The following is a 22,571-nucleotide window of genomic DNA, read 5'->3' as shown; positions in this document are numbered from 1 at the left end:
GCATTTAGGCATGTAGACATGGTCAAGACAATCTCCTGCAGTTCAAACCGAGCATCAGTATGGGGAAGAAAGGTGATTTGAGTGCCTTTGAACGTGGCATGATTGTTGGTGCCAGAAGGGCTGGTCTGAGAATTTCAGAAACTGCTGATCTACTGGGATTTTCACGCACAACCATCTCTAGGGTTTACAGAGAATGGTCCGAAAAAGAAAAAAAATCCAGTGAGCGGCAGTTCTGTGGCCGGAAATGCCATGTTGATGCCAGAGGTCAGAGGAGAATGGGCAGACTGGTTCGAGCTGATAGAAAGGCAACAGTGACTCAAATTGCCACCCGTTACAACCAAGGTAGGCAGAAGAGCATCTCTGAACGCACAGTGCGTCGAACTTTGAGGCAGATGGGCTACAGCAGCAGAAGACCACACTGGGTACCACTCCTCTCAGCTAAGAACAGGAAACTGAGGCTACAATTTGCACAAGCTCATCGAAATTGGACAGTAGAAGATTGGAAAAACGTTGCCTGGTCTGATGAGTCTCGATTTCTGCTGCGACATTCGGATGGTAGGGTCAGAATTTGGCGTAAACAACATGAAAGCATGGATCCATCCTGCCTTGTATCAACGGTTCAGGCTGGTGGTGGTGGTGTCATGGTGTGGGGAATTTTTTCTGGGCACTCTTTGGGCCCCTTGGTACCAATTGAGCATCGTTGCAACGCCACAGCCTACCTGAGTATTGTTGCTGACCATGTCCATCCCTTTATGACCACAATGTACCCAACATCTGATGGCTACTTTCAGCAGGATAATGCGCCATGTCATAAAGCTCGAATCATCTCAGATTGGTTTCTTGAACATGACAATGAGTTTACTGTACTCAAATGGCCTCCTCAGTCACCAGATCTCAATCCAATAGAGCATCTTTGGGATGTGGTGGAACGGGAGATTCGCATCAGGGATGTGCAGCCGACAAATCTGCGCCAACTGTGTGATGCCATCATGTCAATATGGTCCAAAATCTCTGAGGAATGCTTCCAGCACCTTGTTGAATCTCTGCCACGAAGAATTGAGGCAGTTCTGAAGTCAAAAGGGGGTCCAACCCCTTACTAGCATGGTGTACCTAATAAAGTGGCCAGTGAGTGTATATGTATGTTGCATGCATGTAGTATGCATGTTGCATGCATGTAGTATATATGTATGTTGCATGCATGTAGTATATATGTAGTATGCATGTTGCATGTAGTATATATGTATGTTGCATGCATGTAGTATATATGTGGTATATATGTAGCATGCATGTTGCATGCATGTGGTATATATGTAGTATGTATGTTGCATGCATGTGGTATATATGTTGTATGTATGTTGCATGCATGTGGTATATATGTAGTATGTATGTAGTATGTATGTTGCATGTAGTATATATGTATTATATATGTTGCATGCATGTAGTATATATGTAGTATATATGTAGTATGCATGTTGCATGCATGTGGTATGTATGTATAGTTGCATGTAGTATATATGTATTATATATATGTTGTATATATGTGGTATATATGTAGTATATATGTATGTTGCATGCATGTAGTATATATGTGGTGTATATATATATATATATAGTATGCATGTTGCATGCATGTGGTATATATGTAGTATGTATGTTGTATGCATGTAGTATATATGTATGTTGCATGCATGTAGTATATATGTGGTATATATGTAGTATGCATGTTGCATGCATGTAGTATATATGTTGTATGTATGTATGTTGCATGCATGTAGTATATATGTGGTATATATGTAGTATGCATGTTGCATGCATGTAGTATGTATGTAGCATGTATGTAGTATGTATGTAGCATGTAGTATGTATTTTTATTTTTTTTTACATTCAACACATAGGCCGGAAGATGGGACTACTACTGTCCCATCATTGGCTAATGTGTCAATCACGTCATGGTAGCAGGCATCGCCCGATGGGACTTGTAGTCCCATCGGACGATCCTGCACAGACCCCCGCAGCCTGCTCAGACCCCCGGACAGTCGGTACAGACCCCCGGGCAGGCCGGCACAGACCCCCGGGCAGGCCGGCACAGACCCCCGGGCAGGCCGGCACAGACCCCCGGGCAGGCCGGCACAGACCCCCGGGCAGGCCGGCACAGCCCCCCGCAGTCAGCACAGACCCCCGGAAGGTCCGTACACCCCCCCGAGAGGCTGTACAAGGAGAGAAAAGGGTTTTTCTTATTCCGATACCGGAAGTCCCATAGACTTGAATGGGACTTCCGGTATCGGAATCGGCGATACCCGATACTTTTTTCGTATCGGGCCGATACCATCCGATCCGATATTTTAGGGTATCGGATGGTATCGCTCAACACTAGTCGCTAAGCAAAGTATTAAGCGAACTCCAAAGTGGAGCCTGCTTCTTACCAGGCATATTCCGGCTGTGTTACATAGCCATCCTCTGCCTGTAACTGCAGCGACCAGCTCCGATCACTGCAGTTTAATCATTTAAAGGGATATTCCCATCTCCAATATCCTACTCAAATATGTAGTAGGTGTAATAATAATAACAATAATAGTATTATCAAATACCTCCAATTAGAGATGTAGTATAGTTTTTTTTGTTTTTATTCACTGTGCCTCTTTCTTCATGTGAAGGCATTGCAGGCCTTGCGGTATCCATGGTTGCAACAACTAGCTAGCTGTCACTTTATTAGTGGATGTAACCATGGATACCTAAGGTCCTGCAATGCCTGCACAGGAGGAAAGAGCCATAGTGAATAAAAATAAGGATACTACATTTCTAATTGTAAGTATTGCTAATATTATTTTTACACCTACTACATATTGGGATAGGATTTTGGAGATGGGAATACCCCTTTAAATTACTTCATGGCCAGTGTGAGTGTACCCTGGCAACTGTTGGCCACATGTGATGTGCTTGTGGGGAAACAATGGATTACTCTGGAAGGGGGGAGGTGAACCTGATAGTGGCCCAGTAACCGGCATGTTAGTCCTCCTGTGAAGCCCCATCACAGGCTGCAGAAGACAAACCATCATAAAGCTATGTCAACTGAAGAATAAACACTATGGCTCCTAGAAGAAGGGGAGGCAAAACTATTGGCACAAAAAAAGGAACTTGTCATGGTCATTAGAGGGTTAATGTGCAGTCCATTTGGTGAAATACTTTGGAATATATGCTCTCCCTTTAGGATCCCTTCTTTTCAGTACTTCTAGAGTGAAATGTAGGGTAAGATAAAAGGTCTCATCTTGGAGCATTTTCCCAAGTAGATCCACATTATATAATGGCGTAACACATGTCCGGTACATGATGCCTTACCTGCAGCGCAGGGGTGGGGAGCCTCAGGCCCCAGGGCCATTTACGGCCCTCGATGACCTTTAATCTGGCCCCCGGGCATATTCTCAGGGACCACAGTACATTGGCAGGGAGTTATATTTTGATTGCCACCAGCTCATTAATTTCTTCTTCCTCAGTGAGCACACACATGCAGTGTTCACTACTGAACGACATGCAATGAAATATTACGTCCGGACACCAGTGCCAGAGTCAGGATGTACTTTGTGGGCGGAGTTTGTACGGCCCCCGAAGGATGGTATAAATATCCAAATGGCTCTTGGCAGAAAAAATATTCCCCACTCCTGCGGGTAGCGACTGCTTGAGATGGGCTATTTATTGAGGATATATTATGACTAACACATGAGTGTCTAGAATGAGATTCCTCACCCCCCTCTAATACAGCATTGGCTAACTGCCCCTGAGGGTTTGCCTCCATCTTGCATGAATACTTTGTGCATGGTGCTACGTCACTACACCATGGATCCACCCATTCTAATGCGTATACTGTAATATGTGGCTACATGAAATCCTCCAGACAGGTAGCTGCTCTTTCTGGGGATATCTACGTTAGTTATTAGAGGAGGGTCCAAGCAGTAAACTCTCTATGATGTTTGTATCTCCTCCTTAGATATAGCTATAGATGTGTCATCTACACTTCCACCATGCTCTGCTCTTTAGTTCGTGAGCCGTTTCTGATAGATCCCTTTTTACATCTTGTGCATTTTCGTTCATGCTCAGTGAGCCTTTGAAGCCAGGAAGCGTACTCCCGGCTTCAGAGCCGCAATGACGCAGTCAAATAGAGCTGCGCACATACGCGAGATTTGCAGGGAGCTGGTGATGATGCCGACTGTTGGAAATCATGTTTTATTCGGACTCCCATGACAGCACCACGAGAGAGGGGATCCGCCCTTTAGGAACAGGAAACCTACAGATACAAAAAGGGCGGCACCTCTCCCACGCATCAGTTGGTTTCCTGTTCCTGAGGGGACGGGATCCTACAGAGAACCGGATCCCAGGCCGGCCGATACAGGTAGCGAGGGGGTCTCCTACCTCGGCCTGGTGCGGAACTCCTGGAGGACACCACGGTGGCCCAGGATGGGTGGCACGGCGGTGGCGTATGCAGCAGGGAGCGGCGTCCGGAGGAGGTCCGTCTCCAGCGTAAAGCCGCCGCCGGTGAGTATGCCCCCCCGGGGGCTCCTGGCTCCGGCGGCGCAAGTGCGGTGGTATCGGGGGCCGGCGCGGCTGCGGGGTGCAGAGACCGGGGAGCGCTACATTCCGGAGCGCCCGGGCGTCCCGCGTGACTTCCGGTCACGTCGGGGTCGCGGTGACGTCAGGGGGCGGGCGGAGGATGCGCTTCCGGGTCAGCGGCGCCACTGCGCAGGCGCGAGAAAACCAAGATGGCGGCGCCCATCGAAAACGCCGATAAGCGTCGGCTCTCCGGCCAGGTGCGGCGCCAGCTGGGGAAGGGAGCCCTATTAAGTGGGGAGGAGTGCGGCAGGAATACTGCTGTCCGGAGGAGGGGTATATAGGCAGGACCCTGGCAGGGTGCCTTGCCTTGGCCACATTATTGCGAGCAGTAATGGAGAGCGATCAGGAGTAGCAGCGGCAGCAGCAGCAACGGCGGCAGCAGCGACAAGCATCACTGCCGCCCCTGGATGACCTTCGGCAGGTCAAGCAGAAAAAGAAAGAGTCCCGTGACAGTAAGGAACGTGCGGTACGAAGTGACCAATCCAGTCATAAAAGCTCCTCTAGGCAGATAGGAGCATCGACTGAGAAGAATCCCCCTCATTCTCCGGTACTTGATTGTGGCTCTGGTAAGTGATCTTCGTGAAAGTTCACTCAGTGACGGGACACCCCTTCTGTGTTTTATTCTAGGGGAAGAAGGCTACAAGTAAAACTAAACACAGGGAATGCGCACTCTGTGCATGCCCATTACCTGACTCATGCCCAAAAAAATTGTGCCCCCCCTGTATTCAGCAGACAGTGGCGGAAGAGTCGCCCGCGGTAGCGGCGAGTTTAAGGGACATAGTCAGGGCAGAAATGAAGGAAACCCTAAAGTCTTTGTCCCAGCCGGAAAGTCTAAGGGGTGGGGTCCCGGTGGAGTCCGATTCCTCGGCAGAATGGAGGCGAAGTAGAGACTCCCAGGCTTTATCTCCCTCGTCCTCCTCAGGAGAAGAGGAATCTGGGCGGTTTTGTCTCCCACTTGACCGTGTAGACAAGCTGGTCAAAGCAGTCAGAGGGACAATGGAAGTAGAGGAGACTAAGCCCCAGTTATCCATGCAGGATGTCATGTTCGGGGGCCTGGAGCAGAGGAAGCGTAGAGTCTTCCCATTAAATCAGAAAATCCAGGATCTGATCCACAGAGAATGGAAAAAACCGGATAAGAGAGGGTCACTACCACCAGCCCCCAAACGCAGATATCCCTTCGACGATCCGGCAGTGAATACTTGGGACAAGGCCCCCAAATTAGATGCAGCCATTGCGAAGGCATCGAAAAGATCCTCGCTACCCTTTGAGGACATGGGATCCCTTAAAGATCACCTAGACAGGAGGGCAGATACCTTCCTTAAGAATACCTGGGAAATGGCTGCCGGGTCCTTAAGACCAGCAGTGGCATCAACATGCACGGCCAGGTCTATGATGGTCTGGTTGGACCAGTTAGAGTCACAATTAAAACAGGGTACATCGAGGCAAACAATTCTTGGGGGCCCTACCAACAATCCAAGAGGGAGCAGCATTCTTAGCAGATGCCTCAGCGGATGCAGTAAGAATGGCCGCCAGGGCAGCAGGTCTTTCTAATGCGGCTCTTGGAGCCCTGTGGCTGAAGTGCTGGCAGGGGGACATTCAGTCCAGGGCGAAGCTCTGTTCTATTCCGTGTGAAGGTGAATATTTGTTTGGCGCAGCCCTGGACGAACTGCTTGAGAAAGCTGGGGACGACAAGAAAAAATTCCCAAAATCTCTGGTCTGCGTCCTACCGACGTCCATTTGGTAGAAGGAGATTCGGTCAGGGGAGAAGGCGCAATTCTTCGCCTATTAGAGACCGTCCCAGATGGGAAGATAGAAGGAGAAGAGGTACGGGCTACATGTTCAGACGCTCGTCGAGAGATCAAAAGAGACAGAATCAATGACTAGTAATTCCCGTGGGGGGTAGACTGTCATCCTTCCTCCCGGCATGGTTACAGATTACAAATAGTGACTGGGTGCGCAAGGTAATATCCACCGGGCTTAGATTGGAGTTTACCCAGGTCCCGCGGGATACTTTTAAATCAACTCCTTTAAGATCTTCACCCCTCGAACAAGCAGCTTTAGAAGCGGAGGTCTTAAGCCTTTGCCAGAAAAACGTCCTGATAGAGGTTCCAGATTCTGAGAGAGGAAGAGGGTTCTACTCTCCCTTGTTCCTGATCCAAAAACCTGATAAGACATTTAGGACGATTATTAATCTACGTTTCCTTAATAAGTTTTTGGTTAATCGTACTTTTAAGATGGAATCCATCAATACAACAATAAAAATATTGTTTAAAGGGTGTTTTATGGCAGTCATAGATTTGAAAGATGCATACTATCATGTACCTATCCATGCAGATTTCCAGCAGTACCTGAGCGTGGCAGTTTCAGTAGACAGCACAGTCCGTCATTATCAGTATAGAGCCCTTCCCTTTGGTCTCTCAGCAGCAACCCGGGTATTTACAAAAATAGTGGCCGAGGTTATGGCTCATTTACGGGAAGTGGACATCTTAATTGTTCCATATTTAGATGATTTTTTGATTGTGGGAAAATCAGTGGGCCATTGTATATCCCAGATAGAAAAAGCTAAATCAAGGTTAGAAAACCTTGGGTGGATATTAAACTACGAAAAATCCCGCCTCCAGCCCTTAAAGATACAGAAGTTTCTAGGCTTACTATTAAATTCAGAAACTCAGCAGTGTCTATTACCATTGGATAAATTGCAAAAGATACAGCAGCAGGTCCTTCGGGCGATTGATAATCCTTCTATGACCCTCAGACAGGCCATGTCCCTGTTAGGCTCTCTAACCTCATGCATCCCAGCAGTCAGGTGGGCACAATTCCATACTAGAGCCCTTCAGAAGGACGTCCTGGTTAATAGCAGGGCCTTGGGAGGCTCCTTATAGGGTCAAGTGTTGCTAAGCCCCTCAGCTGTTACGTCGCTTAGATGGTGGCTCGATGACAAGAACCTAGCCTCAGGGGTGCCCTGGGTAACGCAGATAACCCGTATTATAACCACAGACGCTAGTCCCATCGGTTGGGGGGCCCATATGGGGAACATAGTGGTACAGGGACATTGGGATTCTGATGCTGAGATCTCATCCAACCAGAGAGAGCTATTGGCGATAGAGCGGGCAGTCAAAAAACTCATTATGTACCTACAGGGTCATCACGTGAGGATACTCTCGGACAACCAGGTAGCGGTAGCATATGTCAACCACCAAGGTGGAACCCGTTCCAACGCCCTGATGCGGATAACAGAACGTCTCCTTCAGATAGCAGAGGAAAGTTTTCTATCTTTAACAGCCCTCCACATCAGAGGAAAAGACAACGTGAAGGCAGACTTTCTAAGCCGCAAGGCTCTGAAGCAAGGAGAATGGGCTTTGAACAGGGATATTTACCACCAGATTGTCAGCAGATGGGGTCAGCCAGAGGTGGACCTCTTTGCCACCAGAGAAAACAGAAAAGAAAAATCGTTCTGCTCTCTGAATCCCAGGGAAAATCCACTGGCAGTGGATGCCCTCCTGATAAGATGGAACTTTTCTCTGGCATACGCCTTCCCACCATTAAATCTTCTACCTCTGGTAGTAAGGAAGATCGGGCAAGAGTCATATTAATTGCCCCCTTTTGGCCCAGGAGGACCTGGTTTGCATGGTTGAGGACCATGTCTGTATGCGATCCCTGGGTACTGCCAAACCTTCTGGATCTGCTCTACCAGGGGCCAGTCAGCCACCCGCAAGTAGCGGGACTCCATTTGACGGCGTGGTGTTTGAGAGGACACTATTAAAGGATAGAGGGTTCTCCAAGAATTTAGTTGATACCCTCCTAAAAAGCAGAAAACTAACTACCACTAACATCTATGCTAGGACCTGGAAGAGATTCCTGTCCACCTTTCAGTTTGATGTCAGAGACGGAATTCCCACAAAACATATTCTGGAGTTTCTCCAGAGGGGTCTCGAATTGGGTCTCTCCACAAGTACATTAAAAGTACAGGTTTCAGCCTTAGGAGCCTTGTTTGCATGTGATATTGCCAATAACTATTGGGTAGCAAGGTTCATCAAAGCAGCGGCTAGATCGAGACCCATACACAAAGACAGATGTGTGCCTTGGGACTTAAACTTAGTCCTTACAGCCATGACAGAAAGTCCGTTTGAACCTTTGGATTCTGCCTCATTAAAGATTATATCTCTTAAGGCAGCGTTTCTAGTAGCGATAACATCCGCACGTAGAGTGAGCGACATACAGGCACTTTCCAGATTGGCCCCTTACACAGAGTTCTTACAGGATAGAGTAATCCTAAGGCCAGATCCAGCATACCTTCCCAAGGTAGCATCACAATTTCACAGGACACAAGAGATAGTTCTACCTTCCTTCCTCCCTAATCCGACCAACCCTAAGGAGCAAAAACTTCAGGCATTAGATATTGGGAGATGCTTACTTAAATATTTAGCAGCCACGGATCCTTGGAAGAAGGAGAATGCATTATTCCTATCCTTCCAAGGTCCCAGGAAAGGTTGTAGGGTATCGAAACGCACATTAGCAAGGTGGATTAGGGAGGCTATCTCTCTTGCCTACACAGCAGGTGGAGGTCCGGCTCCGCAGAACCTGAGGGCGCATTCCACTCGTGCCATGGCATCGTCTTGGGCAGAAAGATCTGGAGTGTCAATTGATCAGATATGTAAGGCGGCCACCTGGTCATCTCCTTCCACCTTTTTTAACCACTACCGGTTAGACATGGGTGCCTCCTCAGATCTCACCTTTGGGCTAAGGGTGCTGCAGGCTGTAGTCCCTCCCTAAGTTAGTTTACATCTCTGTAATTCTCTCGTGGTGCGGTCATGGGAGTCCGAATAAAGTATTAAGTTACGTACCGGTAACGGTATTTTTCGGAAGCCCATGACAGCACCCTTAGTTCCCTCCCTTGTTCACATATAGGGGTGCACTCCTTTAGAAGATTGTCCACAGTTTGCTGTATGTGGGAGATGCTATAAAAATATTTCTGATAAATAGGGTAGATAGGTTGTATATATCATATGTTGTGTACTAACCATGGTAGCCTCTCAAGCTCTGTAATCCAACTGATGCGTGGGAGAGGTGCCGCCCTTTTTGTATCTGTAGGTTTCCTGTTCCTAAAGGGCGGATCCCCTCTCTCGTGGTGCTGTCATGGGCTTCCGAAAAATACCGTTACCGGTACGTATCTTAATACTATCATGCCCTTAGGGCTGGACTAGTCTGGGGAAACTGACGCCACATTGACTAGTCAAAGGCATAATTAGTAGTGATGGGCGAGTAGCATTGTGGCTCGGATGTCCCCGAGCATGTTCGAGTGATCTCCAAGTATTTTGGCGTGCTCGGAGATCTCGTTTTCATCGTCTCATCTGCATGATTTGCGACTTGTAGACAGGCTGAATACATGTGGGAATTCCCTAACAATCAGGCATTCCACACATGTATTCAAGCTGTCTAGCAGTCGCAAATCATGTAGCTGAGGTGACGAAAACTAAATCTCCGAGCACGCCAAAATACTCGGAGGACACCCGAGCATGCTCAGATAAACCCGTGCAACGAGTATACTCGCTCATCACTAATAATTAGCATAAGAAAAACTGAGGTTATAGATACTTTCGTTTAAACATGGATTTAAGTGACTAACATTATACAGGGCTGGTTAGGCAGGGAATTTAGAAATACATATACGAATGCTGCTGGGTTGGAGGGTACGGGGGACATGACGGGTCCCATTAACGGTAGTAATCATAATAATAGAATTTATAAGTGATGTCTGTGAACATTACCGTATTCCGTTTCAGGATAACACTGTATCAGTAATTCCTGACCAGTTTTAGTTTAATTTCAGACAATCAAATTGTTACCCAAAATCTAAGGCAAGAAAATGCTGAACTTCATAAAACTCTTGAAGAAGTGAACAGTAACAACACGTCACAAAGGTGAGGATTTAGTTTTTGGTCTTTTTATTTTTTGTTTTTTTTTAATCTTTATTTCTGATGCTCATGTCTATCAGCAGGCATTTAGCATTTTTGTTTCGTTCTAGAAAGATCTCTCCGTCTTAGATTTGCCAAGCTCTGTCAGGTTCTGTGGTGAATCCCATGCTTTTTTACAGAACCTGGACTCCGAAATCTCCTATCAGTACTACTGGCCTCCTCTAAAGCCCTCCCATACTCTGTAGATGGCGTTTTGCCATACGATGCTTCGGCCAGTTGTTCGGCTGGCACCTATCTCCCCCAAAACTCTTCCTTACACAGAAGCGCTTATACCGCTGTGTGCCTCTAGATTCTTTGAGAGCCATTGCCAGACGTCTCTGACATCTTACCTCTTAGAGAGCAAAAATATCGACAGTCTGAAATCAGACATGACAGATCCTTATCTTCCTCAATGTTATTTGTTGGGTGACAGTCAGGAGCCCCCCCATACATATTAGACTGTGGGTTCAGACAATCTTGGACTCATGTATGGGATCCTTATTTCGTGACCAGGTGCAAGGAGATGGCATCTGTGCAGTTTGGAGAATAAAGACATTGCTTAACATTTATTTGTTGACTCTTTTCATTGTAGTAACCCAGAAGATGAGGGTTCAGAGAAAGGCTGCGCTCTTTGTAGAGGAAATGCTCTAGAAGAGATGCGTGCTCAGTATATCAAAGCTGTGGACAAAATAAAAAGTAAGTTGACCACTCAAATTCAACAAATCAACAAACATATAAAGGCCATGATTATCTAAGAATGCGAAGATACAGGAAAGAGGCTTGTCATTCCCTGACATTTCAAAGCTCATCTCCCCTTTGTTTCCCAGAGGAAATTAAGGTTTGGGAAGAGATCCCAAAAAATGATATTCCTATTGCTGCCCATTGACAATCCAGCACAATGGGCAGCACTCTGAACACATTTTATAAGTGGTCATAATCTCGTAAATAACTAATGAAAGAATAAAGTTGCATTAAAACCAAGCACACCATTGTTTTTCTTGTGAAATTCTCAATAAGTTTGACGTGTCACATGACCCTCTTCTCATTGGAAAAAATAAAGTTGGATCCAAAATGGCCACCATGGTCACCACCCATCTTGAAAAGTTTCCCCCCTCCCATATACTAATGTGCCACAAACAGGAAGTTGATATCACTAAGCCGTCCCATTTTTCTTAGGTGGATCCATATAAATGGCCCACCCTGTATACTAATTGCTAATCAGAGGTAATTGCTAATGTTATTATACTGAGGGAGAAGGAGTGAGATTTTTCCTAAGGTTCAGTGCAGTGCGACTCGGATTAAAATGAAGGACTCGAGCACCATGCGTTACTCGGCACTGCTCGGTACTCGATCGAGCACGGCGAACACGCTCGCTTATCACTAGTCAATAGTCATTGTAAATGATAAGTTTACTTTCTATATTTAGTTATCACTTTGAAATAGAGTACGTTTTTCCCAGTTGTGATGAGCTTTCTAGGAATTGTCGACACAATGATTACTTTTTGTCTTGCTAATGGCCATTACACCAGCATTACTACGACCATGCACTAGTTTTTTCCCTATTGATTAAACAGATGACATGCTTCGTTATATACACGATAGTAAGGGAAGAGCCGCTGAAATGCTGAAAAGTGAAGTTCTAAGAGAACGGCAAGAAACGGCTAGAAAAATGCGCAAATATTACTTGACCTGTCTGCAACAATTACTAAAAGACGATGGAAAGAATATGGGGTGAGTGTAAATCAGCAGCTTATAAAATGTTCTACTGGACAATTCTCGGTTCGGAAATATGCCATTGGATTTGTACATGCAGACAAAAGGCAATCTATTTTTTTTATGTGGGACTATGACAAGTGCTTCTAAAAGTTGGTGCTGCTCATTTTATGTTTTTCAAAGTGTCCCTGTGATTATTTTTTTTTTAAATATATTTTATCAGAGAATTTCGTGGGATATTAGAGCATAGAAAAATTAATTCTTCCCTATGACCACCCTTAGATTTTCTTAGTAAATGTATACAGTTTTGGCACATTTATAACCAGCGTTGACCAGTTCAGGACCGAGACCTATTTCCTCCTTCCTGACCAGGGATGTTTTTAAGTGCTTTTTACAGTCTTTTTCTTTTTCTCTAAAAAAAAAAAAAAAAAGTGTATTTTTTCCCAGGCAACCCTGACAGCTGCTAGCTGCAACCCTCAGCTGTCATCTTTAGCAAGGCTGGATATCAAGAATAGAGGGGTCCCCACCCTGTTTTTTTAAATTATTTAAAAAAAAATAATGAAAAAAACTGCATAGGGTTCCCCCCATTTTTTTGACAACCAGCCAAGCTAAAGCAGACAGCTGAGGACTGGTATTCTCAGACTGGTAAGGGGCCATGAATATTGGCTCCCTCAGCCTAAAAATAGCAGCCTGCATATGACTCAGAAAAAGCGTATTTATTAGATGCGCTTATTCTGGCGCTTTGCACAATTCTTCACACTTGACCTGTGGCGGTGGAAAGTGGGGTTCATATTTGTGGGGTTGATGTCACCTTTGTAGTCTGGTGACATGAAGCCCACGGGTTAGTAATAGTCATCTATAAGACTCCTGTCCATTACTAATTCTATAGTTGTATTGTAAATTAACACACATCTAGAATAAAGTCCTGTATTTGAAATAAAAAACAAAACACTTTGATTCATTTATTTAAAAATGACAAACAGTTATACTCCCCTAACGCCATTCCATTGAAGCCCTCGTCTCCTGTAATAAAACAAAAATAAAAAGCAACAATATCCCTCACCTGTTCGTCTTTTTGTCCCACGCCGTAATCCATGTCTGCGATAAATAGTTTTCAACCTGGACGGTGCCAAGATGTGACCGTCCTAGCTGAAAACACTGGAAGAATGAGCTGCTGCATGCGCAGCCTCAGTGACCAGCGGTGACCTCATCGAGGTTACTGCAGGTCACTGAGGCTGGATTCCCAGCTGGGCCCCTGAACTCTGTTGACCTCAATGAGATCACCACTAGCAGAGTGAGAAAAAGTCTCACGGTGCAGCGCTCAGCTCAGTGACTTCACCGCAGTTCACTGTGAGAAATTTCTCATTGTGAACTCAGTGAGCTGAGCGCTGCACCATGAGACTTTTTCTCATGGTGCTTAGGTCACCACAGTTCAGGGGCCCCACTGGTACGTGTGATACTGATGCGGATGTAACACTTATGCCACACAACACAGATATCTTTTGTACTGGTTTTTCCAGCTTCCTTCCACCACAGCGTCACAATCTAGTGCTCGCTACTTAGAACTGCATTGCCGTTTAAGAATGTCAGTGCGTGGACAAAAGTGGACTGCCTGTAGACTAAGATGTTTCTTGCCAACATCTTTATTCACTACTAGCTGAAGAGCCTGGCGTTGCCTGGGCATAGTAACCAACTGTGGTTAGTTATAACAAATTATAATGATTATATTGCACATAAAAACATTTCACATCATATATTCAACACTACAGATTTGCAACACAAATTAACTAAACGATTACCTAAGTACTGATAGTATTTTATTTTTAACTCATTCAAGAGCCTTTTGATAAACAGCATTTTTGGTTATTCCTTTCGGTGCAAAGATGAACAGATTTTTGGCAGTTCCAACTCTTGAACAGACCACGTAAAGTTGGCCATGAGAAAAGCATGGAGATTGCAAATCGATCCCTACTACTTTCAAGGACTGTCCCTGAGCATTGTTAATGGACATTGCAAATAGCAGTTGAACTGGAAACTGGAGGCGTTTAAAATCAAAAAACAAATCAGATGGAATGAGTGGAATTCTTGGAATGAAAATGTCCTCTCCTTTGGCACATCCTGTTCTGAGCTGTGTATCTAACCCTATCCTGTGTGATACTTTCTGCTGAGCTGTGTATCTAATCGTATCGTGTGTTACTAACTGCTCAGCCGTATATCTAATCCTATCCTGTGTGATACTGACTGCTGAGCAGTGTATCTAATCCTATCCTGTGTGATACTGACTGCTGAGCCGTGTATCTAACCTTATCCTGTGTGATACTGACTGCTGAGCAGTGTATCTAATCCTATTCTGTGTTACTGACTGCTCAGCCGTGTATCTAATCCTATCCTGTGTGATACTGACTGCTGAACCGTGTATCTAATCCTATTCTGTGTGATACTGTGTGCTGAGCTGTGTATCTAATCCTATCCTGTGTGATACTGTCTGCTGAGCCGTGTATCTATTCCTATCCTGTGTGATTCTGACTGCTGAGAGGTGTGTCTAATCCTATCCTGTGTGATACTGGGCTCCCCCTGCAGTCTGTGTCAGACGGTGGTCTTTGTTGGCACGGTAATAAATTGTGTTATTTCCAGCTGTACAGAAGCACGATAACAACATAGAAATGATAAGAATAATAGGCAAAATTGTTTGGTGAATTTTAATGCTCGGGGTTAAAATTTCGCCTCACAACATAGCCTATGACGCTCTCGGGGGTCCAGACGTGACTGTGCAAAATTTTGTGGCTGTAGCTGCGACTGTGCAGATGCCAATCCCGGACAGACAGACAGACAGACAGACAGACAGACAGACAGACAGACAGACAGACAGACAGACAGACAGACACACATACATTCAGCTTTATGTATTAGATTTTCATGAGACTTCACAGCTATTTTCACCATGTACTACAATTTGTAAAAGTTGGTGTGGATACTGCTCAACCATGATTTAGACAAATTTATATAATGCAACTTTTACTACGTTGCATCGCTACGCCTCCCAGAGGCAAAAAAGAATGGACATACCTTTAATTTGCTAGAAAGTTAATCGCTATGATGTGTGCTATGACTGATCTTTAAAAAAAAAAAAACACTCCCTGCAATACAGGTCAAAAAACAAACTGCACACTAACACTCTCTAAAATGTCACATTTGATAAATGTTGGCCATTGTTTTCCTATGTACAGCACTGCCGTCTGGCTACCAGTATATACAATGGTTTCCATAAGTATTCCCTCCCCCCTCCCTTGGCAGTTTTTGTGTTTTGCTACCTCATAATCTGAAATTTCACTGTTTTTTGTTTTTTTTGAGGGTTTCTATGAGTTCATGTTAAGAACTTGCGTACAGCTGTGAAGCTTTTGCGTTTTTTTTTTATTGTAAAGAAAAATGGAATAAATACCTGTCACCTTCACTGTGCATAACTATTCACCCCCTAAAGTCAGTACTTTGTAGAGCCTCCACTTGCAGCAAATACAGCAGCAAGTCGCTTTGGATAAGTCACTATGAGCTTTTCACATCTTGCCACTGGGATTTTTGATCATTCCTCAAGGCAAAACTGTTCCAGCTCCTTCAACTTAGATGGTTTCCTCTGGTGAACAGCAATCCTCAAGTCTGACCACAGATTCTCAATTGAATTAAGGTCTGGGCTTTGACTAGGCCACTCCAAAACATTTACACGTTTCCCGTGAAACTATTCAAGTGTTTCTTAAGCAGTATATTTTGGGTCATTGCCTTGTTGGAAGGTGAACCTCTGCCCCAGTCTCAAATCACTGACAGACTGAAAAAGGTTTTGCTCAAGAATATCCCTGTATTTCACACCGTCCATCTTCCCCTTAACTCGGACCATTTTTCTTTTCTTTGCTGCCTTAAAACGCTGTGGGGATGGTGTTCTTGAGCTGATGAGTTTTGTTAGTTTGGCACCAGACATAGTGTTTAGCTTGGTGCCCAGAAAGTTCAATTTTGGTCTCATTTGACCACAGCACCTTCATCCATACATTTGGGGAGTGTCCCATATTTCTTTTCGCAAACTCAAAATGACCCTTACAATTTTTTTTTGTAAGTTTGTTTTTTTTTTTTTATTCTGCCCACTCTTCAATAAAAGCCACCTCAATGGAGTGTACGGTTTATTGTAGTCATATGAACAAATACTCCAATCTCTGCTTGGAAACTCTGCAGCTCCTTCAGGGTTACCTTTGGTCTCTATTATGCCTCTGATTAATGCCCTCCTTGCCCGGGCTGAGGGTTTAGGTGTACGGCCCTCTCTTGACAGGTTTGTTGTGGTACCATGTTATGTCTATTTGATGATAATGAATTTGATGGTGCTCCAGGGCATCATCAAAGATTAGGGTTTTTTTTTTTATAACCCAGCCCTGACTTGTACTTCTCATCAACTTTGTCTTTGACTTGTTTGGAGATCTCCTTGGTCTTCATGGTGGTGTTTGGTTGGTGGTGCCTCTTGCTTAATGGTGTTGCAGCCTCTGTGGCCTTTCAGAAAAGGTAAAGTTATATACTGACAGACATGTGACTCTTAGATTGCACATCGAGGACTTCTTTTCACTATGCATGAGACTTATGAAGGTAATTGTTTGAACCAGAAACTTTTAGGGGCTTCATCGAAAAAGAGATTTATACGTATGCACATGTAAATTTTTAGGTATTTCTTTCCATAAATTCATTTTATTTCTATGTTTTTCTCACTTCACCAACTTTAGGCTATTTAGTGCTGATGCATCACACTCAAATACGATTACAAAAATATTTAAACACAAGTTGTAATGTAACAAAATAGGGAAAAATCCAAGGGAGTGAATACTTTTGCAAGTCACTGAAGTGCAAAACTGTGAAGCTGGTTTCATTGATGATCTCTGTGGAAATTAATTTGACTAATGTGCAGTGTATGGCTGTGTACCCACGTAAGCGTTTTTTTAAGCGTTTTTCCCAGCAAAAACGCTTCAAAAACACATACAAGAAGCATCCCATTCTTTTTAATGAATTCCGCAATTTTTGTGCACATGATGCAGTTTTTTCAGCGAAAAACACAGCATTTTCATTAATTTTGCGGAAAAATCCGCATTTCTAACTATATTCTATGAGCAGGAGGATGCTCCTGTAAAAAACACGCTTTTTTCCTGGGAAGGAGTCTGATTTTTTTTCTGCATATGTGGGTACATAGCCTAAATACACATATGGGGATAATAATTGTTTTACATCTCCTTATTCTACTAATGGTCTTTTTGATTTTTTTTTTTTTTTTTTAAGAGCTGAAAAGAAAATAATGAATGCTGCAAGCAAACTTGCAACTATGGCAAAAGTGTTAGAGACCCCAGTCTCCCAAAAAACAAAAAGTAGAAACTTTTGTGTAGGTATGTATCTAAACTTTGGGGATACATTTATTGTTTGCATCCATTATTTAGGCCTGAGCCTTGCCTTAATTGCTATTTTTTTGTTTCTTCCTGACATTTGTTTGCTCCTGAAATAATTTGGTTAGGCAACATTTCTAACACTTTTGATTTCTAACTTAGAAAATGGGTGTAGTTCAAGTTTCAGCACAAAATGACTGATCAAACCAAGCACAGGCACTCGGTACATCCTTGGCTTGGCCGAGCATTTGAGTACAGCTTCCCAAACTACTTGTTTTTTTATCATCCTTTCCGGACTTTCTTTGGTACAGTCAGAGCTGTCAGTTAAGCAAGAAGCAGGTAAAGATGGATGATAACCAAGTTGGGAAGGTGCAACTAGTTGATTTAAAGAGCCAATCAAGTAAAACAGCATGCAATGTAACTTGGCACATGACCCTGTGTGTCAGATTAATCACTTTACAAATGAGCTTTATTATTGATTATTGAAGATAGGCCAGGTTTTGGGATGACTTCTGCTCTGTATTTCTAGAACGCTAACCTATTCTGCAGCATTTTCCAGTTCAGAAGATGTATGTAAAAGGGAGATCATTATTATTATTTTTTTTTTTTTATTATTATTGCGCCATTTATTCCATGGTGCTTTACATGTGAAAAGAGGTATACATAATATAAAAACAAGTACAATAATCTTAATCAATACAAGTCACAACTGGTACAGGAAGATAAAGGACCCTGCCCGCGATGGCTCACAATCTACAGGGGGTGGGTGATACAGTAGATGAGGGCAGAGCTGGTCGTGCAGTGGCTTGGTCGATCGGTGGTTACTGCAGGTTGTAGGCTTGTCGGAAGAGGTAGGTCTTCAGGTTCCTTTTGAAGGTTTCCACGGTATGCCATGGTTAGGGTTTTGAACTGGAGTCTCTGGGTATTGGGGAGCCAGTGAAGGAATTGACAGAGAGGAGAGGCTGGGGAATAGCGGAGGGATAGGTGGATTAGTCGGGCAGCAGAGGTTAGGATAGATTGGAAGGGCGTGAGAGTGTTAGAGGGGAGGCTACAGAGCAGGAGGTTGCAGTAGTCTATGCGGGAAATGATGAGGGCATGCACTAGAGTTTTTGCAGATTCTAGGTTGAGGAATGTACGGATCCGGTAGATATTTTTGAGTTGAAGTCAGCAGGAAGTGGAAAGGGCTTGGATATGTGGTTTGAAGGAGATATCAGAGTCAAGGATTACCCCGAGGTAGCGAGCTTGTCGGACTGGGGAGAGTGAGCAGCCATTTACTTTTATAGATAGGTTTGTTGGGAGAGTCGCGTGAGATGGGGGTAAGATGATGAATTTTGTTTTGTCCATGTTAAGTTTTAGAAATCTAGCAGAGAAGGATGAAATAGCGGACTGACATTGTGTGATTTTGGTTAGTAGGGAGGTGATATTTGGTCCAGAGAGGTAGATCTGTGTGTCATCAGCATAGAGGTGATACTGCAAGCCGTGAGATTCTATGAGCTGTCCCAGTCCGAAGGTAGCAGACATTACATGGTGACAAACTGATCAACAGTTAAAAAAATAAAAAGTGAGGGCCCTCCTCACAAGAGCTTATGATCTTTGCAGAGAAGTAGAGGACACAAGGATAAAAAGTTCTTGTATTGAACCAATATTCAAGCCATATTTGGTACTAAATGTATTAGTGTACTTAAAGGGCACCTATCATGTCCCAAAACGCTATTAATCTTGATATGGGATTAATCTGCTGGTTAATAGCAATGAAAGCTGCACTGGAAGCCAGGCTACTGGGAGGAAATGAAGCTTATTCCTCCCAGAAGCCTCTGGCTTTCAGCCATTGAGGCACGGTCAGAATGGTTTCAGTCTTTGCTCAGTACATAGTGACTGACAGCAGGCTCAGCAATGCATCAGCACAGAGCCGGCTGTCCATCAGTGGCGGGACGTAGTTATAGCCGCCACTCACTGTGTACTGAGCATCGACTGAAACCTCTCCTCAATGACCAAAAGCCAGAGGAATAAAATTAATTTCCTCCCAATAGCTGGGCTTCCGGTGTGGCGGCTACACAGTATTTGAACCCTATTGACCTGCAAATAAATCTCATGCAGGATAATATAGTTTTGGGACATGACAGGTTTAAGGCATTTAGGGCCAGTCATCAGCTAGTACACGTGTGTGGACAATGGACATATATTAAGTCCTCCTGTGCTGCATAATAATTTACTCCTGACATTAAAATGCTGGTACCCCTAACAAAGCGGAGAAAATGTTAGTATATTCTCTCCTGGGAAATGTAGAGTACTATCCAGCAAGTTCCTTTTGCTTGTAGACTTGTGTAGTTTTACGTGATGGTTTACAGTAGCCTTATACTAACAGTCGTAATGCACTTTTCTGCACCCGAGCACTCTGATTCCGCAGTCACCGTTCTCTCTATATACATTACATTGTACATTTTGACAAATGACGAGCAGTCTTGACATGGCAGATTACAATGAAAACGCTTAAACACTGTATCTTTTATATATCTTTTCGATCTTTAATTAGGATTTGCAGTGAGCCAAGATGAAAGTGACTCTGAAGCAATTGAGCCAATGAGGAATGTTCTAAGCTTCCCAAGTAATAGATCGAGTGGTAGAAACGCAGACCAGAAGACCCTGGATGAGCTCATCAGGAGGCATGTAAAAGAGAAGGGTGACGGGGGAAGATTCCCTGACACAGAAGATCCCACCACCATTATATTAGATGACTCTAAGAAATGTGGAAGGGACAACCTTGAGCATAAAGCTACAGGACATATGGGACGGTCTATGAGCACACCTTTGGATGACTGTCTCACTTTCAATGGTCCAAACGTTAATACACATTCTCTCCAGGTGACATTTCATAAACAGAGTGAACCGTCTGTTCCCCATGGGCTGCAAGATCATGGAAATCTGAAGTCTAGACCAGATAAACGAAGGTTTGAACTCCAAGAAACTCCAGTGAGGGATGAGAATGGAAGCAATGACTGGACCTGTATGAACATTAATGGACCTTTTTTAACACAGACTACACAAAGCTCTGTAACCCATTTAAAGACTTCGTCTCAAAATCTGAACATTCCTGAGAATTTTTCAGCAGCAGGTTTATTTCCCTTCGTGGAGGCAAGTCATGATGGCTTTGGCAGCAGATACGAAGGTCAGAATCACTCGGCACACATTGCAAAGAAGAGAGATCAGACTCTCGGTACACAGCATCCTAGTAAAGCCGAGGGTCACCCCTCTGCAGCTGTTGAATCTAAGCCATACTCTGATGTAGGTCGAGGCAGCCAGCTACTTTCACGGAAATTATTGCTGGATTTTGTATCCCCCAAGCAAGACAGCGGCTTTGATAGTCCTTTGCTTACTTAAACAGTTTTAATTCATCAGGAAAAATGCTCAGAAGGCTTTTTATTTCTTGTCCGTTTCTATAGCCGTCTAAATTGTTGCTACAGAATGAATCGACTTATTTATTGGCTCCTGTATAGTTTTATGCCTTTTTTATACTTTATTTTTGTATTTGTGTGTTTGTTTGTCAAAAGATTATTTTCATATTTGCGCCTGGTTTTGCAAAATTATGTTATTTAAATAAAGATCATTTTATTATTTAACCTGCTTTTTTTATTTAACATACGGCACATGTGATATACTGTGTGCTGAGAATTTGTGTTAGGATGTATTTTTGAATAAACATACCCAGTTGTTGAAAAATGCTGAAATAAAGGGATTTTTGATGAGTTGTATGTACAAATGTGGACTTTAAAGAAGTTGTCCACTACTAGGCAGTCCCATTGTTAATGGGCTGAGGGAGGTAAGAAAAAAAAAATTATAGTCGCCTACTGGATCCATGTCACTACTTCTTACACAGAGCTGCATCCTCCACTGGTCTCCTGTGATCAACAGCCAGCGTCGGCGCCACATGAAGGCTGCTTGATTGTCTGCAACACTCACATGACACCCTTCCTGGATGTTGATGCCAGAGGAACGTCATTGGTTTAGCACTGAGCTTTTTTTTTTTCTTTTCCCTCCTGTTAGCTCCCCGAGCCGATTAATAACACGCAGCATTGCACAATCCCATTCATTAGTAATCTTTATTCCAACCACCTTATATCTGACCTATGTCTGCCAAATGTTTTGGTCCCATATACAGGCGCTTCTCACAAAATTAGAATATCAAAAAGTTAATTTATTTCAGTTCTTCAATACAAAAAGTGAAACTTGTATATTATATAGAGTCATTACAAACAGAGTGATCTATTTCAAGTGTTTCTTTCTGTTAATGTTGATGATTATGGCTTACAGCCAATGAAAACCCAAAAGTCATTATCTCCGTAAATTAGAATACTTTATTACATCAGCTTGAAAAATGATTTTAAAATCCGAAATGTTGGCCTACTGAAATGTATGTTCAGTAAATGCACTCAATACTAGGTCAGGGCTCCTTTTAAATCAAGTACTGCATCAATGCGGCGCAGCATGGAGACGATCAGCCTGTGGCACTGCTGAGGTGTTACGGAAGTCCAGGTTGCTTTAATAGCAGCCTTCAGCTCGTCTGCGTTATTGTAACTGGTGTCTCTCATCTTCCTCTTGACAATACCCCATAGATTCTCTATGGGGTTAAGGTCAGGCGAGTTTGCTGGCCAATCAAGCACAGTGATACTGTTGTTTTAAAACCAGGTATTGGTACTTTTGGCAGTGTGGACAGGTGTCAAGTCCTGCTGGAGAATGACATTTCCATCTCCAAAAAGCTTATCGGCAAAGGGAATCATGACGTACGCTAGAATTTCCTGGTAGACGGCTGCACTGACTTTGGTCTTTATAAAACACAGTGGACCTATACCAGCAGATGATAAAGTTCCCCAAACCATCACTGATTGTGGAAACTTCACACTACACC

At 43.8% G+C, this 22,571-nt stretch overlaps 1 protein-coding gene across 1 annotated transcript in view; it reads left to right on the top strand.

Moving 5' to 3' along the window:
• Window positions 1–21,285, top strand: part of CEP152 (centrosomal protein 152) — a 116,767-nt gene extending 95,482 nt beyond the window's left edge. Inside the window, exons 24-28 of the mRNA XM_073568457.1 lie at window positions 10,433–10,523; window positions 11,149–11,252; window positions 12,131–12,287; window positions 17,568–17,671; window positions 20,202–21,285. Coding sequence (XP_073424558.1) covers window positions 10,433–10,523; window positions 11,149–11,252; window positions 12,131–12,287; window positions 17,568–17,671; window positions 20,202–21,046 — 1,301 coding nt within the window. The 3' untranslated portion in view covers window positions 21,047–21,285. The remainder of the gene's footprint in view (window positions 1–10,432; window positions 10,524–11,148; window positions 11,253–12,130; window positions 12,288–17,567; window positions 17,672–20,201) is intronic.
• Window positions 21,286–22,571: the final 1,286 nt, after the last annotated feature.

Source organism: Dendrobates tinctorius, unplaced genomic scaffold (genome assembly GCF_039654945.1).
Source record: "Dendrobates tinctorius isolate UK_male_01 unplaced genomic scaffold, ASM3965494v1 ptg000022l, whole genome shotgun sequence".
Lineage (NCBI taxonomy): Eukaryota > Metazoa > Chordata > Amphibia > Anura > Dendrobatidae > Dendrobates > Dendrobates tinctorius.
This window is presented reverse-complemented; position numbering and strand designations above follow the sequence as displayed.